Genomic DNA, 18,660 nt, shown 5'->3' with positions numbered 1-18,660 from the left:
GGTTATGCATGTGCATAAATTTAACACAAACTTAGTCCCTTTCTTCAAGCTGGAAACCATACTGATTCAAACATCAAATTTTCTCTATCTTTACCCTTGTCAAGCAAACCAATGCAGTGATAAATGTTCAGTGCAAAGAAGAAATTAGCCTAAGAGACAGCCTAGAATGCTGACACCAACTTTTTAACGTCTAAAACTTCCAACTTTGGATCACAAAACTACTACAATTTTTAGTCTATGTGATCAAATGGAAGCGTTACAACTTGCGAGGGATCCTTAAAGCTTTTATAGTTTTGAAAAAAGAAAAATTAATTGCCGAATAAAAACATCTGGGTCAATTGATAAGCAAGAAAAATAGATGGAATCCAGATTGCCCTCAAACAAATAGCTCGCCGATCACTTACTCCGCAGCAAAATCCATACAGTTGTATCCTTTTTCCTTAATATTCTTTCTCCGCAACCAAACTCAAACTATGGTTGAAGAAGAAATAAAGGTTTTAACACAAAAAAAAAAAATCCATGGTAACCAAACATTTACAGCGCAATATAAAAAATAATGGGATTTGATTGAGCAATTATTATTTATTACTCATCACTGATAATTATCAGCCGTTCCGGCTTCTCTTGGATCGGAAACGGCGTGATAATGATTTGGAGGGAGGGAAAGTAAGTGGAAAGTTTCGTGAAGATTGATACTCGTGTAAAATGAAAACGAGATTATTAATAGGTCTTCATATTTTGCCCCTTCTTTTCAATATATTAACGATTTTACCGTGATTAGGAAAATCCTTCCAATGCGACGCTCCTTGTATTAATGTAATGTATTTTAAAAATTTTCATTGCTCTTGGATATAAATGAATCTTATCTTACAACAATAAATATTATATTTTACCATAATAATAATAGGCATAAACTACAGCTTTTCTATTTTTCTTCAATTATGATTTTTTTCATCCTTCAATTATGATTCTTTAATGTAATTTTTAGGAAGTGGAATCTAAATTTGGATTTTAAAATTTAAACTTGATTTAAATTTATTGCGTAGATGATTTAAATTTAGATTTGGATTTCAACTAATTTTAAGCCTTAAAAATATTGTTTTAAAATCAAATTATTTTAGAAGGATTTTAAACATTGTAATCTGAATCCAACTGAGTTGGCTGGTTGAACCAATAACCAACCAATGTATCAATTTGGAAAAATGAATTAGAACGATTGACCCAAAAACAGGTACATACCTGTTGATTGGGTGATTGAACCAATTTTTTTAAAGTTCTATTTAATAAAACCAGACGGATCTATAAGATAGATGTACTAGTCAAACTAATCGAACCAATTGGACCAACAAATTGGTGACCTAATCAGTTTGACCACTACTTTGGTTTTAAAAACTAGATTAGACCAATTGGTGAGACTGATTACACTAGGTATAAGTGGATTTACTTGGGTATATTAAAATTGTGAAAATTATGGTAAAAACAACATTTTTAAATATTTATATTGTATTAAATTTAGGTGCCTCCTCCACAAAATGAAAAAAACACACCCTAGTCCTTATAGTTTTCACTAGTTTCCAATCTAGTTCATATATCAAATTTTCGACTCCACCTATCATTTCATATCCATAAAAAAAGATTTCTTAAAATTTTGCCCCTTTTTTAAATGGCAAAATTGCACTTTTAGTCCATCTTTCATAGATTTTCAATTTAATTTTTATTATCATTATTCAATTGATAAAGTTTTACTTTTTGGAAATTTTGTTATTTTTCCTTTGAAACACTACTATTAGTGACACTGAGAATTTTGGAGGGTTACATTTAATAACAAATTTTATACATTCTATCAATTTTGATTTTAGAAATATTATTTTCTAGTTCACTTTCTCACATTCTTAAGACTGTCCTTTTCTTTACCTGCTTCTATATTACTACGTCAAGAAGCTGGAAATGTTGGCATTCATGCATATTCCTTTGCAATAAAAGCTTACACTAAAACCAAAAGTGGTTTTGGGAAAAAACTAAAATCAGTCTCTCAAAAAAAAAGTTTTTAGGTTGATTTTTGACTTAGGAGAATTACTTTTTCTCTAAAAAACAGTTTATTTAAGAATACTTAAAAATAATACTAAACACTTTCTAAGTCCAATAATTATAGTTGAACCAAATAGAAATAGGAATTCCTCTCGCAACAAATTCAAGTTTGAGTACCGCACAAATCACAATTTCATAAATCGATAATTTTTTCCAAAGGGGGTTACTTTAATGAGCCTACAATGGTGTGTAACTGTGGATGAGGGAATTCTATTTTTTCTGAATCATGGAGTTCTTTCTCATTATTATTGTAATCAATGTTAGCAGTTTAAAAGCTTGATTCTCACGTGATCCATCATAATCTACTTGGGCATATATGTTTGGGGTTTACAAAATTTACAAAATCTTTTAAAAATTAAAAATTGTCATTTTGTAAATGTTGGGGCTAAATTTTAAATTTTTAAGATTTTGAACTAAAATGACAAATTCTACTAACATTAAGTTGAACCTTTTATATTTAGATAACATAGTCTTCAATTATTGAGTTTTAACTGTAAGTTAATTTCTATAAACTATTTATATTTTAAATTTTTGTAAATATTGTATTTTTTATTTTGTACAAAATTTTAAAAATAAATATTTGTCAATTTGTAAATCTTGAGGCTAAATTTATTGAACTTTTAGAACTTGAACGAACATGACAAAATTTGTAAATATTGAGGGCTAAATTTGTTGTTGTTGTTTTTTTAAAAATATTTAAGATCAAAATGATAGAATGTGTAAATATTAGATAGCTAATTTTGTTATTAGACTAATAAAACAAACCCACTCAGAACATGCATAAAATTTCAAACGACTATTAACATTCGGTGATAAAAAATTTGAATTTGAATAGTTCAGTGATTAAATCAGAAAAATTAAAAGTTTAATGACTAAAATAAAATGCCAGCAATAGTTTAGTGACCACTGATGAAATTTACCCTATTTTCAATTAGGTGATCGAGGAATACTAAAACATATTTAAATTATAAGTTTTTCCTTTTATTATTATTGAAGAATGACATAGAACTTTTTTTCTTTCAATTTTACTAATTCTATATAAAGACAATAAACTGAATCATATAATATTTATTTAGTAATAATTATTAGTGAATCGAATAATTTAGATTGCGATTATACGCATTGCCTTAATAATTTTACTTGAAATATAATATATGATTTGATTTTTCTGGGGGGCGTTGAAAGCATGTATTTTTAGAAGAAATACGTACCAATAAAAAAAGTAGCTGGGACTGGGACCGTGGATTCAAATCAAACGGTTCAAATGGATGTCTCATGTACTAACATGAGCCGTTGATTTAATACTATATCAACGTGGCGCAGATCGGAAACATCAGGATCACGTCAAAAGTCATTAGAAGTAGTATCCTTGCTAAACAGAATCCGACTAGAAGAGAAAAAAAGGAAAAAACAAAAAAGACCTCGACAAAAACAGGAAAAGGAAATGGCACAATCCCGTAATAAAACAAAAATCCAAGGGTAAGGTTAGGAAGTTCACAATATTTAAATGACAGCGACGTTTAAGATGAAAATATTAATAAAAAAGCCAAAAAAAAAAAAAATCCCTCTCTTCTCTTTCTTTCTCGCTCTCTTTCTCTCTCTATATTATTTCCCTAACGGTGATTTTCTCTTGGTGGTGTGGTGTTGCTTGTTCTTTTTTTTAATCACACTATCTCATCTTCACAGATTTTTCATCTTGTTGATCTTCACCCAACTGTAAGTTGTTCCACCTTTTCCCTCTAGCAATCTGGAACCCTAAATCTTCGTATATGCTCTTCGATCTTTTTAGTTTTGTTTTAATTTTTTTTAAGATCCTTGATTTTTTTTCCTTTCCAAATTGCATTAGGACGATTAATCTGGATTTTTAAATTTTTTTCTCGATTTATTATATGGTACGAGGGTAACTATTGGTTTGGTATTGGTTAGGAATGCGGTTGTTAATTGTTTTCGTTGGAGATATGATAATGTGTCTTTTTATGTTGATTTATTGAGCGGCAGGGGTTTATTTAATTGATTCTAATTCTTGGAAAATTTTTGGGTTTAGATTATTTAAGTAGGGAATATGGAATTCTAGGGTTTATTTAATTGATTCTAGTTCCTGATTCAGGCAATCATGAGTGATGAGGGAGAAAAGACTTGCCCCCTTTGCGCCGAGGAGATGGATTTGACTGATCAGCAGCTCAAGCCTTGCAAATGTGGTTACGAGGTTTGAATTGCTCTTTTACTTTTTTTAAATTTCTTTGGCGATTCAAATCCAAAAACTAAGTAAAAAAACAAGTGAGAGAGTTTAAAGGGATGAGAATTGGTTGGCCATTGTTCTTATTTTTATTTCTCTCTGCGACAGATATGTGTTTGGTGTTGGCATCACATAATGGAAATGGCTGAGAAGGATGAGACAGAGGGGAAATGTCCAGCATGTCGTTGTGCTTATGACAAAGACAGGATTGTAGGGATGGCTGCTAATTGTGAGAGGTTGTCAAGCTCCCCTAGATCTTGTTCTCCTTAAAGATAGTGCAATATTTACCTGGCATTGTCTCATGTACTTTTTTTTTCTAAGCAGGTTGGTTGCTGAAATTAATTCGGAGAGAAAAAGTAAGTCAACAAAGGCAAAGACTAAATCATCTGAAGGAAGGAGGCAACTGAGCAGTGTGCGGGTTATTCAAAGGAATCTTGTTTACATAGTTGGGTTGCCACTTAATCTGGGAGATGAAGATGTACTCGCCATTCCCACTTTTCAGATACTTGCATTTACAAGCTAACTGTTTTACTTGTATCATGATCTAAATATACAACTGTTTTCTGCAGCTTCTCCAACAGCGAGAATATTTTGGTCAATATGGAAAAGTTTTGAAAGTATCTATGTCTCGGACTGCAACTGGTGTCATTCAGCAATTTCCAAATAATACATGTAGTGTGTAAGTGCATAAATCTCATCTATTTGATTTAAATCTTTCAAATATTAAGATATACCTGTCTGTATATTGGATCTTAAATAGAAGTATTTTATATTATGTAGCTGAGTTCTTTGAATAGGAACATCGTATCTTATTAATTTGAAGATATTGTTTTCCTGCTGCTCTGTTGTTCTCTGTTATTTAGTTTTTTCTCTTTTATTTTGCATTTGCTTATCCTGTGTGCAGATATATTACTTATTCAAAAGAAGAAGAAGCAATTCGTTGTATCCGGTCTATACATGGATTTGTTTTGGAGGGTAGACCATTAAAGTATGAGAATGTTATGGAATTTTTTTATTTTCTTAATCATTGAACGAATACTTGGTCTTGGTTATAATCTATAATACTTGGAATATTAATTTCAGGGCTTGCTTTGGTACAACAAAGTATTGTCATGCATGGCTGAGAAATGTGGTATGTTTAGAAGAGATTTTTTGCTAATTTGTTTTTTAAGTTGGAGAAAGTCATTTATTGCTGCTAAGTTCAGAAAATAGGAATAAGTGTAGTCTGAAGTGTTTTTTTTTCTCTGGTGGTATCAGCCTTGCAACAATCCTGATTGTCTATATTTGCATGAGATTGGTTCTCAAGAGGATAGTTTCACAAAAGATGAGATTATATCGGCATACACAAGGTATATTCATTTTAATTTTGCTACTCTAGTTGTAGTTGTTGCATCCAACTTTTAGGATTTCATTTCTCATGTTTCTATTATAGAAATAAAATTTTATTTTACCAAATGTTTTTTCCACATGTTTCTATTATAGAAAGACTGTTGACAGCTTTTATTTATATTTCGCCTAATTTGTCTCTGGTATTTGGTTTTCTGTCGTCTTTGTTAAGACTTATTGGTTGTCATCTTTTCTTTTGTAATCACCTACTTTAAAAGAATCTCTTCAAAAATTGGTTAACTACTTTAGTCCTTGCGGTCCAAATAGAAGCTCTAAATCAAATTCTGGATTAATTGACTCCCTTTGTTGTCTTTGAAATTTTTTTTTCTTTTTCTTTTTTCAATTCCAAGCATGTAAACCAAGTTCTCCTTGAATTTTGAGTAATGCATTCTCTTGATTAGGACTTACTTAGTTGTTTAAAGGAGCAGGGTTCAACAGATAACTGGTGCAACAAACAATATGCTGTGGCCTGCTGGGAATATGTTACCTCCGCCTGTGGATGATTATTGCCCCACCCCCAGTTATGCTTCTGCAGCAAAACCCATTGCTAAAAATGCTCCAAATGTAAGTTCATTTTTTCACCTTCCTAACAAAAATGGGAAGTTCAATTATTATATTAAAAAAAAACTAGGAAAACAATGATCTGCTCTACATGCAAGCAGACCTCCGTGCTTGTTGGTAGTTTGTTTTATCTTGGGTCGCTAAAGAACTTTTTCCACAATGGTGTGAGTTGTTTCAGATGGCTTAGGTTAAGGCACTATGTATACTTGTCCTTGGCTCCTGCTCATGATCGTTATTGATTTTGTTGTGGTACAGAATACAACAGTGTGCATTCCTAAAGGTTCTCCGCCAAATGGAAGCACTGGAAGATCTGTTGCTCTTCCTGCTGGAGCGTCATGGTATGACATTTAATTGTTGTTTTGTTTTTTTATGTCTATTTCTTTGGCTAAAAGTTCTGACATTCTGCCAGGGGAATGCGTGCTTTAAACTATCCTCAAACAGCTGGTTTAGCGTCATCAAATGGACCGTCTAAGCAGAAATCTGATACGGTTAGAAGCGCATTACCATTTTCATCTGCAGTAACAAACACAAATCAGAATTACCCAGTACATGGAGATGTTATAAAGAAGTCATCTGAGGAGATTCACGATATGCAAATGAAGGGTAAACAGCAGAATGCTGATTTGGATTGTCAAACAACTGTACTAGAGAAACCAACTACATTTGGTGGAGTTTCTGCTTCTAAGTCATTGAGCTGCCAGTTATCTTGTCCACCAGTATTCAATCATTATGAACAGGGAAGTAATATGCCATCAACTGTTACAAACTCCACCTTTTGCCATGCGGAGCAGTCTTTTATTTCCTCTAGTGAAAAACCAGGATGTACTGGCTCTACTGATGGGAAGATACACAGTTTGTGCTCTGATATGCAGAAGTTGACAGTAGATAGGAATGTCTATGGTGGACCATCTAATGTACTTAGCCCAAGCAGTGCAGATTCTGATCATGGATCGAGCGGCTCACCTAGTAGTCTGTGCTTACAACAATGTTATACCGAGGATTACCGAGAACCTTTAAGTTCACTAGCCATTGGGAGAACTGTGACGTCTCCCAGTGGGTTTTGTGTTTCTAAACAGCAGTCTGATTGGATAAATGATAGACAAACTCAACCAGTGGCAAATAGAAGCTCTGACGTAGAGGAAGACATATTGTCTTTTGATAATCAAAGACTCAACGATCCGGAAGTAATTAGCCGTTCAAGTTATGTTCCAAATTCACCAATATCACTTCATTTATCAAACCAATCTAGGCCCCATTGGTTTCAACGTGGTGCTGTTAATTTGGATGCTGATGCATTCAATGTAGACAATAAAGTTAGTGACAGTTTGCATCTTCATGGATCAAGTGTTTCTTCTTTATCAAATGGATACCCTGAGAAGTACATAAGCAGTAGTATCGGTTCTGATATTACCGTAGATGGCTCTCATCTGCTTCCAAGTGAGGGGAAAGGGAAGCAGATTGGAAGATTCCTTGATTATGTTGAGGGTAATGATGCTAAAGAAACAGGAGAGAGCAATATAATTTCTAACATATTGTCACTAGATTTTGATACTTGGGATGAATCCTTAGCTTCTCCTCATAACTTGGCTAAATTGTTGTGTGACACTGTCAAGCAGCCAAACACACTCAAATTATCTACTTCCTGGACAGCTCCGAATAATGGTCAGTCCAGATTTTCATTTGCAAGACAGGAGGATTCCAAATATCATCCATTTGATATGGAGTCCTCATTTAGTCTTTTTGGGCAAATGCCACAGAACCCTTCTAGCCAGGAATTTGCAGAAAGCACGGATCTCTATCAAAATAAGTTTGGAATTTCTAATGGTTTTTCATCTCATCACTTTGCGGAATCTGACTATGCAATCAGCGGTCCTTCAGTGTTTTCTTCTAACAAGCTTTCTGGTGAGTGTAGGAATTTACTCCACTTTTGCCATCTTCGGTTCAATTCTATTATTGAATTTGGTGAACTTTACTTTCTCTGTATGTTGTTTAATAATAATGCAATAAGCTTTTTGATAGTTTGATCTCTAACAGCATTATGTATATGTTAGTTTGTCTTTTTTTTTTTGTATCCACTGTTTTCTTCTCTACCTGAAATTTGTTTCATTCTGGCTTCTGAGTAACACCAAGTGACTTGTTTTTTTCTTTTTAAAAATTTTAATATGTTTGTCTTTTTTTTTTTTAATCTCCAAGTTTGATATTGATGTAGTCTGTTTGATTTTGTCTAGCAGTTTCAAGACCTCAAATTTCAGCCCCTCCTGGTTTCGCTGTTCCTAGCAGGACACCGCCTCCAGGCTTTTCTTCTCATGAGAGAATTGACCATGCCTATGACACCACATCTGGTAAGTTTTCTTATTTATCATTTGGCTCAAATTTATATTTGGAATTTCGTTTCTAGCAAATTAATGATAACTATTTTTTTATGTAGGAAGCCATTTGATGGACTGTTCATCGCTGTTAAGAAATTCTTATCAGGCTCTGGCAAGTGGTGGGATTGGTGGCCCTGGGGATATAGAGTTTATGGATCCTGCTATTTTAGCAGTTGGTAAGGGTAGACTTCAGGGAGCACTAAACAGTTCAGGCTTAGACATGAGATCAAATTTTCCACCACAGTTGGATCCCTATGAAGATGAGGCCAGATTTCAACTATTGATGCAGAGATCCCTTTCTCCTAACCAAAACATGAGATATGATGGTGGGGATAGCTCTCCTTATTTTGAAGGGATTTCTTCTGGGCTAATGGATCAATCACAAGTGAACAAAATCTCCCCATTTGCTCAGCTGTCGCTTCCACAATCAAGAAATACAAATGGTCATTGGGATGGATGGAATGAGGTCGAAGGTGGAAACGGTATTGGTGTTGCTGAGCTCCTCCAAAATCAGAGACTGGGATTTAACAAGTTTTATTCCGGTTATGAAGATTCTAATAAGTACAGGATGCCCACTTCGGGTGATCTGTATAGTAGAACATTTGGGATGTGATTGCTTCCAGATGTTGGAACGAAGTTGTTGCTTAATTGGCATTTCTTTGCTAATAAGAATTTTTGTGCAATCTTGCATGCATGCCGAGTCTCCTTGGGCAGCCTCATGAAGGATAAATCTCCTGAATCCTTGTAACCGGTGACCAAGCCAGAAAAGTTTCGTCTGAAGAAACGTGCAGGTATTGAGGGAATATTTTAAGTTAATGGTTTTTGTTCATTCCTGTTGTGTCTGCACCTGACTTCTATAAAAGCCTACATCTTGTTGTGTTAATTGATTGGGGTTTTCTTGAATATTGCAGGTGAAGCGAACTTCCGTTATAATCTAATCTATATATATAGTTTGATTGTACCTCAGAAGTATAAGATTAAAAAAAGAAAGGGTTTTAACTGGCAGGCAGGTTGATCCACTCCTGGTGCCTAGTGTTTTGTACTAAATACCTCCTGAAGTAAAATTTGGTGGTTGCTTTTGGCTCTGACAACTTAAATAGTTCTTTACATATTATTATTAGTGAATTTAATTAATTAAATTAATAGGGAGTTGGTATGTGTATTTTACAGTGGCGTTTCGTTGGCAACCTTTGGAATCCCAGATCTCGGGTAAGTATAATCTCTTTATCCTGTTAATCTGTGAGGGGTTAAGTTCTTTATAACAGTGGGCCAAGCTTTGAGGCCGGAGTGGTCATTGTCTAAACGACAAGGTTATATTTTCCCCGAAGCATTTTGTCATTTTTCTTTTTGCTCCGTCTCTTAAGAGTCTGTACAGGCATATTGTGGAAGCAACAAGGCTCCGTTCAATATATAGAAAACGATGATCGTTTCTGTTCTTTGTTTTTTCTTGCTTTACAAAATTTTTTATTGTCTATTTGGCGACAATTGTCACTATAAAATCAAGGAGGAACTCTTGATATGTCTCTATATATAAATCTTTGGGCCTATAATACTAGATTGGCTTTTTTGTTGGATATTCTCAAGTGAAGACAATACCCGAATGTGTAGAATGGCTAAACAAGATCAGTTTGGTACTGATGTCTGCAAAGGAAACAACACATCAAAATTTGGGTAAAGAGGAGATACCAATTTAACTGTAATTTGTAAGAATCCCTTTTCCAACTTTCGGGAGACGAGGCAGGGCTATCCATCCAGTTAAAAAGGATTGGGGTTTCTGCTTTCATTCAATTTTCATCATTCATAAATTCGGTCCGGTTAGAGTTGGATCCTCTCTTTTTTTCTTTTTTTTTAAAAATCGATGTCAGAACCATTTCGTTGCGACATTTGTTTCACCATTATTATCAACACAGAACAGAAACTTTAACTGAAAGAACAAAAAGAAAACAGAAGCATTAGAAACCCTAAATCCATCTCTGTTTTTATCGTGGAGAGGAAACGAAAGGTTGCCCATCAATTCTGGAGGTGGGTGTCTGCCACACATTAATTGTGTTGGTATTTGGGAATGCAACCCAAGCCCACACAATCCCCCTCCTAAAATTGAGTGGAGGGGAGATCAGTGAAAGATTGATAGATTTGGAGTAAATGAAAAAGGAGGGTGGAGTTTGGGTCCACCACCTCTTCAATCATCATAACTCGAACCAGCATCGTAATAATAACCATTGTATTAAACGTACTGTTTTTGCTTTGTCGTTTTGTTTGATTGTTTCGAGAACCAGGTCTTAAACTTTGCATACATTATTGTGGTATAAACCATGAAAAAAAGACAATTGATTGCCTGGCTAAAGTTTGGTTTTTTATTTATTTATTTAGGAAATAATAATAAAAACACTTAAAACCACTTGAAATAAAAAATATTAATGTGAGTGAGGGAGAAATCGAACTTCAGACTTAAGAATAAAAGACTAATATTTAGCTATATAACTAAAAAATTTAATTATATTAAAAATTTAAAATTACAACTTAAAAAAATTAAATCTAATTGGACACACTTTCACATACTCTCAAAAAAAACATATTTTCTAAATAAAAACCTGACCTAAATGACTAATAAAAAACATTTTCTATTAAATTAGCCTGATTGCCTTGTCTCCTTTAATTACTAAAATTATCTCCTCCACTTAATTCCTATTTATATGCATCCGAATCAGTACTCAACAACCTCAACCTAATCACTATTTCTTTTTACTGACATAATTAATTAAAGGTTAAACTGCACCGATTCTCCTATTAAAATTACATTTTAATCACCGAATTTTAAAAGTTATATACTTGTCACTAAAGATATAAAAATTTACATAAAATGACATGGCATGTTAATTTAAAAGGATAATAATCAATTTAGTCCCTGAACTATAGCTAAAATAACAATTTTAAAAATTTCTTAATAATAATTTTAAAAATTTTAAAAGGTAAACTACTCAAATAGTCACCCAAGTTTTAATGCATTTCTATTTTGATCACTGATTTCTTTTTGTTAATTTAGTCACTTCCTTAAGATTAACTGTAATTATAAATCACTCCATTGTTGAAATGCTTTGGTCAATGAATGGAATGTTGACGTGACAGTCTTTTTATTGGTATATAATAACAAACTTAGCATTTAACACTTTACTCATTCTATCAAGTTGATTTTAATTTTACAAAATTTAACAAATTTAACCATCGATATTTACACAATTTTCAATTTAGTCCAAATATAATTTATTATATAAAAGACTTAAAATATAAAATATTAAAAAATAAAATTACATAAAGGCTTAATTGCCATTTGATCCTAATTCTAAAATATTCAAACTTCAAATCACAAAACTAAAACATGTCAACTACAAACTCCAAAAAAGAAGTTCGAAATAAAAGATAAAAAATGTGAAAATGGAGCTTCTTCACTCAACAGTAGTTTTGAAATTAGTTTCACCACAATTTGAACTCATTTTAAAGTGCTTTTCTATTTGACTGAACTTCTTTATCTTAAATAAGTATTTTACCCCTCATATGATTTTTCCATATGAAAAGTTTAATTCATAGGGATAAGAGGAGATAAAAATTGGAACAAAAATATCAGTTGATTCTTGATCTTCAAAATAAAAAAAAAAAATTTGTCGTTGCGAAATAGTGCATCCACACATCTTCGTTGATGTTACTTTTCGACTGAAAAGTTGAGAACTAACTATCGAGACTTTTTAAACTATTTAAACACATATTTCGTTAATAACAAAAATTAATTCCTTCAATACGGATATTTTTAAAAAAATAAACAACTAATTATAAAATATGTTACAAAGATTCATAGGTTGTTTGGATTTAGAAATCTTGAAGGGAAGCAACACAAAGGAAAGGAAAGCAAACTTTTCCAACAATGGTGGGGATGCTTTTCCATATTTACCAAAGCTATTTGCTATTGTACTTGCAATCCCCCGCACCTGTACTTATCTAACACAAAGTATGCTACAGTGAGACATTAAAATTTGGGGACGGTTGGGTGGGACCAATCATCCTCAAAATATCTTTTCCAACTCTACATCCCATGTTAAACCATTTTTTTCATCAAAAGATCTGCAGTAACAATACATGTCCCACCTTTTAAGCTAAGACCTCACTCTTACAGAAAAAGGACATAAAGGCTAAACAACAAAGATGAGGTATGCAGCACTGTCCGTAGTTCAAGTAAAATCACATGAAGCAGAACCAAACTGGGGTGACATCAAACTCAAAAACCAGCCTCGTGTCACCGGGCCCCACATTCCCAAAGGCAATTCTCCACTCTAATCCCGAGCTCTCTCCACCACTCCTACCCGAGGAATTGTTTTGTCTCTTGAAATATAGCGATCAAATTTATATAACCTTAAAAAAGAAAAAGACTTTCCTGTTCCTAAGGAATCAGATTTTAAAATAGAAAGTATATGAAACAAAAAATGCATCTCACAAAATCACTAAACAAGGTTCAACCGGCCTTAATGCCTCCACGGATAGGAATCCAACTACCATTTCCTTGATGTATATCCAACACAGTATACATTTTCCGTTCATAAAAGAAAGTTAGAATCTATTCAGTCTAAAAGTGTATCAAATTAGTGTATTTGAATCATCATCACTGTTAATTGTCGCATTTCTGCTGCAAATGGCTTAAGGTGGTGGCTGCATCTGAAAATTGATTTCAGCGGTGTTGGTGGCAGTTGCAGTTGACGACGTAAAGCATAGATTTTGGGTCATTTGATTGATAGGTTTCGCTGCAGCAGGAGTGGAAGCCAAGTAGGAGAATCCTGATGATGCTGCAGTAGAGAACAGTGGTGTTGCTGTTGCCCTGACTTGACTACGCATTTGACATGTCCAATTAGGGGGGCCTTGAGGAGGACCGATATCAACTCTTCTCACCATTGCCCTTTCCTGCAATTTGGGTTACTAAACATAAGATCAACCTGAAATTTGTTGAAGATGAAGTAAAAAGGTAAGACTAAACTAGAAATTTTTTTAAATCAACAACACACCACGTCCATGAAATACAGATTAAGTAGGTAGCCATTGTTTTGATTCTATTTAGTGTCAGGATCACATCTTGTTTACCAAAAACATATGGATCATATAAAGCATAAAGTCCCTAAAACTACTTACACACACAATTAACATTCCAATCTATGATTAAAGCCTTTAAACTTACACATACAATTAACACCCTGGTTTGCAGCATAGCAATAAGTTCACTACAGCAACAAATTTAGGCAGGATGTATTAAACTGAACTAACAACATAGGGTAAGTTTAGTAAGTAATACTAAATGATTGGGATGTGGTTATTCGGTGATTTTCTATGCAAAGGTCCAACTGATGAAAGGACTGAACAAGGTTTAAAGATCCAGAAGCAGTGCAATGAGGTTTTCTTACCTCACTAGGAAAGCACCTAGGATATACACTATTCCACAAAATTGGCTGATCTGATGTCCCCGCTAACCCTTTGTAAGCTGGACCTACTGTTGCTGCAGCAGGGTTCTCTGCCTGCAAAAGTAAATCATGAAGACCAATCATGATTTTGACCGTCATTCAACACATGCCGTGTATGTTGGTTGAAGCTAGCTAGAACCATTCCATCCTAAAGCTCACACTAGACATCAGAATTTACTAGTAGGTTGAACAACTATCCTCTGAATGTGCTAAAAGTAATACAAGTAAATTAGATTCGTTCAATTAAGAAGTTACCCTTAAACTCTTGCCGCCATTTATGTCAGAAGTGCCAGAATGGAAATGAGGATGCTCCTCATTTTCAACGGAACCGTTGCCAACAGGTGGAGATATCCCCAAGTTCAGATCAAGGTTGTGAGTATTGCCTACGTGAAAACAGCATATAAACACAAATTAAATAACCTTGATTTGAGGGGAAATTAGTTATAAAAAGCATTGTAGTCACAGAATAAGAAGCAAGTAACAAATTATACCTTCATTACTGGTATCCAAGATTATATCCCCTTCATATGAACTCGGCTCGAAGTTGGTGACTGCTTCCCTTCCGTTACATTTGATAGCCGCCTTATCATAAGCCCTGGTTTTCAGAAAAATCAAAAGGTAGACGTGTTGGATGGAACCCTATTGAGGTTGAGAATTGAGGGTAATAAATGCAGTATCAGGAAGATTGTAATTCATGATCATTAGGACCTTGCAGCTTCTACTTCACTGTCGAATAGCCCGAGATAAATATACCTGCAAGCAAGCACCGTAACCCCCAAGATGAAACACCATCCCCAATTATTTTTCCTCTTTTTTTTTCTTTTTAGGCATCTTAGAATTGTTTTCCCATTCAAAGACAAATCCGAAAAACAATTCTACTGAGAACTAAATTTTTGAAGAAAAATCAGTTCCCAAGGCGACACTCAAAACGTTCCACATGTTTTACTCCTAAACCATAGTATGTTTGATACAAAAATGAAATTTCCATAAACAAGTGTCCTCACTTTTTGCCTAGGAATTGCCCCATCCGTGCTTCCCACCGGCCACATTTGTGCAGTGTGACACCTCGATATTTAGAGCTTCCCCTCGAAAAACCAGTACTCTGCCGCCGAAGTATGTGCACAAATTCTTCCTTAGTGAGGTTCTTCATCTGTCCAAAAATAACAAATTCCAACCTGTTCAAGCAATTTAACTTTTACAGTTCAAACAATTTAACTTATACGTTTCATCAAATTCCAACCTGTTTCATATCGTCCTCATAATCACTGAGGCTGAAATTAATATCAGCATCAACCCCTCGAAATTTAATAGCCGCTCGATCATAGGCTCTGAAACAAACAAGCCCAGATTTTAGAAGGAAGAAAAACTAAAGTTCATAATCTAATTTAAAAAATTACTTTCCAGTGATTTACCTAGCTGCGGAATGAGCTGTGTCAAATCCACCTAGAAAAATTAAAATCCAACCGAAAAGTTCGATAAAAACATTCCGAGATTAAAAACAAAAAAAATTAATTCCCAAAACAATATAGTTATCAACTAACAATCAAACAAAATTAACTAATTATATCCATACCCAAATATACTTGCTTTCCACAGTCCCTGAAAAAAAAGTAGAAAAAAAAATTCTGAGCAAAGATTTCAAAACAAAATTCAATTTAAATTCAACTACTGAACCGACCAAGTCAAAATTCAGTTACACATAGTAGCCAATCAGAAAATCCTCTTCAAATTGGATGAATTAAAAAGTGAAAAATTACCAAATATGAGATTCCCATCTTCCAGTTCTTCTATAGAAAGTCACTCCTCGGTACTGCGAGCTTCGAGAGCGAGGTCCTCTACGGCTTTTCTTCACCGTCGTCTGTGACGGTTGCTGTTGTTGCATCACCCGTGGGTCAGCAACTTCTTTTCTCTCGAACGAAAGATCGATCCATTTGTTGTAGTTACTACTTCCCGAGCTCTGCCCTTCGGGGCTTCGGAAATCCTCTCCTACTCGCTTCACCGGAAACAGTTCCTTAGTAACCACCACCGGTGCACCGTCGTTTCCGTACTCGGTTTCTCCACTCCCGACTTTCAGTATGTCGAAACTTAGAGTGAACGCGTCTCCGTTGGCGCGTGTGGAGCACGACTCATCATCATCGTTTACGATTGAGGAATTCGAGGTTTCGGATTCGTCCATTTGGTTTCCACAATATTCATTGAGCTTATTAGTAACCAGAGTCGCACAGGCAGAGTCTTGAGTCGACTCAGTCGACGCGACATTGAGATTAAGATCTAGCATTTCGTGTTAGCTTCCTCGTCGAATTAAGCTTTGACTCGGAAATCCTTTTTTTTTAATAAAATAAAAATAAAAAATCCTTTTAACTTCAGAGCTTCAAAAACAAATAATCAGTCAGGAGTCGGGGCTTTATTTACCCACTGAAAATAATCAAATCAAATCCTACAGGAGAAACCGATCCGAACACAAAAAACCCTGGACTCGCAGCTTCAGAAAAAGAAAGTTTAAAGTATGAAAAATAAGAAAACAAACACTTGGGTTCCCTTGGGCTAGACGGAGGATGATGAGAAGAAGAAAGGACAGACGGCGTGGTATGGAAGCAAAGGAATTTTAAAATGAGGCGCGCATTATTCAATTACTAGGCGATCATCTTATAACAGAAGGAGATGATCGTCGACTAACTGATTCCGCGACAAAGAAGAGACAGAGAGAGCGAGTAGGCGATGGGATGTATGAAAGAGCATTACAGAATAGAGACTCCATTTTTAAGAAGGTGCAGCGTAATATATAAACATTTTCTCACTCTTTTGGACACCGGATTCTGCGGTTACCGGTTTCTCTGATATTGTTAAGATTTCAACATCTATATTATATGAATACTAATAATTAGATCTCCAATTTAAAATGTATATATTATTTTTTTATAAAATTGTTAGAGGACAGCAATGTCAATACAGGTATTTATAGATTACAATCTTTTATTTTTCTTTAAGTTAAATAAGTAAAAAAAAAAAGAGCTTAAAATAAATTACTGGTTAAATTAGAAATCTTAAGATTGTTTTACGTGCGGTTCGTTTCACAATGTTTAGGTTATGTTACATAAACTAGTAAATATTATATTTGGAATCTCACCATTTTCTCCTTAAAGTTTGATGAAAACAACCACTAAATGCGTAAGATTTATTTATTCAATAAATTTAATTAAAAATAGAAATATCAATATAATTTCATTATTATATTATAAAATAACTTTTTGTCATAATCAACTATCCTCACTCACTGATAGTAATAACTAATCTCAAATTAATTACTATAAAGCATAATTATATTGATTTAGTAATAACAAAAATATAATAATAAATTTAAAACTTGTCGATGTAAACCAAAATAACTATAGACTCACATCCTACATATTGTTTTCATAAAGTTGTAAGTTTATTTTAAATAACTATTGTTGATGGAAATTATATTTTTTCGTTTATTTTATAATATTTGCAAGCCAATACATGTTAACAATTTATATTTTAATATTAATTTTGAGAGAAATTCTTTTCTTCATTTTTTAGTTTTTATATTTTGGTCAGTTAGAATTTTGTAAACAAAGATAACCAATTAAATTTATGAAAAAATAATTTAATAAAATTATGTCAAGGTTAACTCATAACTAAATTAAATATAATTGTTAAATATTTAATGTTAATTAAAATCAAATAATTTTATGAAAGAAACCAAAATATATTATTTTTATAGCACTTTAAAGTGAAATTATTTGTTTATTATTTTGTAAATTAAATAGAAAGTACATAGATAAGGGTATATTGTATTTTTTTCTGATAAAAGTTTGTATCTATCATAATTTGTACAAATTAACTTTTTGTATATGGATTACAAATGGATGCAACCTTCTACAAAACATTGATCGTACAGTTGTAGGAAAATATAAATAATTGACTATTTTTCCAATTATTTCCTCTACGTTATTTAAAATAAAACCAAAAAGAATCAGCAACCCAGGTTTTTTTTTTTTTTTGAAAGGGAAATTTTCACCCTCTCTCAATCTACTAATTTATAATAATAATAAATGGTGCATACAAATTTATCGATTTTTATTCCCACAAAAATTGATATGAACCTTCTCTGGTTCTGACTGTACCGAATATTACCCTTTCCTCTTCGTGTTCCACGTGTTAATTCTTTAATGAGGATGCATTCAAGTAGTCGTAACCCTATTTGAGCCACTCTACTTTCCACCAATCAGTTGCCACGTGTCCAAACTTACTACTGAGCCTTCAAATTTCTGTAGTATCGGAACCACAGGATTATGCCTTTGATATACCAATCAAATCGTACTCTCTGTGACCCAACAACCATGTCGCTTCATCTAACGGTCAGGTTTTGCTCTTACTCATATTGGGTCAGTTAATCCTACGTTCATGGATCATCCCTCCCATTTGTATTCATTTAAACGTGCTCTATTTGTTCTCCGTTTAATTTTTTTTTCTACTATATAAAAAATAAAAAAAAATCCTA

General features: G+C 33.5%; 2 protein-coding genes across 15 annotated transcripts; one reads left to right on the top strand and one right to left on the bottom strand.

Moving 5' to 3' along the window:
* Window positions 1–3,626: 3,626 nt before the first annotated feature.
* Window positions 3,627–10,214, top strand: LOC105769348 (uncharacterized). 12 transcript variants are annotated; one of them, XM_052631091.1, is made up of 15 exons: window positions 3,629–3,804; window positions 4,196–4,294; window positions 4,433–4,560; window positions 4,649–4,802; window positions 4,894–5,003; window positions 5,229–5,312; window positions 5,408–5,456; window positions 5,582–5,673; window positions 6,133–6,274; window positions 6,527–6,609; window positions 6,681–8,173; window positions 8,500–8,613; window positions 8,700–9,431; window positions 9,647–9,708; window positions 9,811–10,214. In XM_052631091.1, the coding sequence occupies exons 2-13, from the start codon at window positions 4,202–4,204 to the stop codon at window positions 9,251–9,253; spliced, it is 3,096 nt and encodes a 1,031-aa protein (XP_052487051.1). In that variant the 5' UTR covers window positions 3,629–3,804; window positions 4,196–4,201; the 3' UTR covers window positions 9,254–9,431; window positions 9,647–9,708; window positions 9,811–10,214. The 12 variants fall into 12 exon arrangements, with proteins under 12 accessions (XP_052487053.1, XP_052487054.1, XP_052487051.1 ...); XM_052631092.1 differs by having other exon boundaries at window positions 9,787–10,214; XM_012589913.2 differs by having other exon boundaries at window positions 9,552–9,708.
* A 2,887-nt stretch (window positions 10,215–13,101) lies between these two features.
* LOC105770460 (ethylene-responsive transcription factor RAP2-7) lies at window positions 13,102–16,896 on the bottom strand. 3 transcript variants are annotated; one of them, XM_012591670.2, is made up of 10 exons: window positions 15,893–16,895; window positions 15,709–15,734; window positions 15,548–15,578; window positions 15,376–15,463; window positions 15,140–15,285; window positions 14,844–14,888; window positions 14,627–14,730; window positions 14,391–14,518; window positions 14,079–14,189; window positions 13,102–13,584 (listed from the first exon to the last, which is right to left on the bottom strand). In XM_012591670.2, exons 1-10 carry the CDS (start codon window positions 16,411–16,413, stop codon window positions 13,324–13,326), a joined length of 1,461 nt encoding a protein of 486 aa, XP_012447124.1. In that variant the 5' UTR covers window positions 16,414–16,895; the 3' UTR covers window positions 13,102–13,323. The 3 variants fall into 3 exon arrangements, with proteins under 3 accessions (XP_012447124.1, XP_012447127.1, XP_012447126.1); XM_012591673.2 differs by lacking the exon at window positions 14,079–14,189 and having other exon boundaries at window positions 15,893–16,896; XM_012591672.2 differs by lacking the exon at window positions 14,844–14,888.
* Window positions 16,897–18,660: the final 1,764 nt, after the last annotated feature.

Source organism: Gossypium raimondii, chromosome 5, assembly GCF_025698545.1.
Source record: "Gossypium raimondii isolate GPD5lz chromosome 5, ASM2569854v1, whole genome shotgun sequence".
Taxonomy (NCBI): domain Eukaryota; kingdom Viridiplantae; phylum Streptophyta; class Magnoliopsida; order Malvales; family Malvaceae; genus Gossypium; species Gossypium raimondii.
This window is presented reverse-complemented; position numbering and strand designations above follow the sequence as displayed.

Bases quoted from the DNA above. Each gene is read 5' to 3' on its own strand.
- LOC105769348 (XM_012589914.2), top strand. From the start codon at position 4,202: ATGAGTGATGAGGGAGAAAAGACTTGCCCCCTTTGCGCCGAGGAGATG. The intron at 4,561-4,648 runs GTTGTCAAGCTC...TTTTCTAAGCAG, and splicing joins ATGGCTGCTAATTGTGAGAG to GTTGGTTGCTGAAATTAATT. The intron at 4,803-4,893 runs GTACTCGCCATT...TGTTTTCTGCAG, and splicing joins TTAATCTGGGAGATGAAGAT to CTTCTCCAACAGCGAGAATA.
- LOC105770460 (XM_012591670.2), bottom strand. From the start codon at position 16,413: ATGCTAGATCTTAATCTCAATGTCGCGTCGACTGAGTCGACTCAAGAC. The intron at 15,579-15,708 runs GTATGGATATAA...TAATTTTTCTAG, and splicing joins TGGAAAGCAAGTATATTTGG to GTGGATTTGACACAGCTCAT. The intron at 14,519-14,626 runs GTATAATTTGTT...GTTTTCACGTAG, and splicing joins CTTGGATACCAGTAATGAAG to GCAATACTCACAACCTTGAT.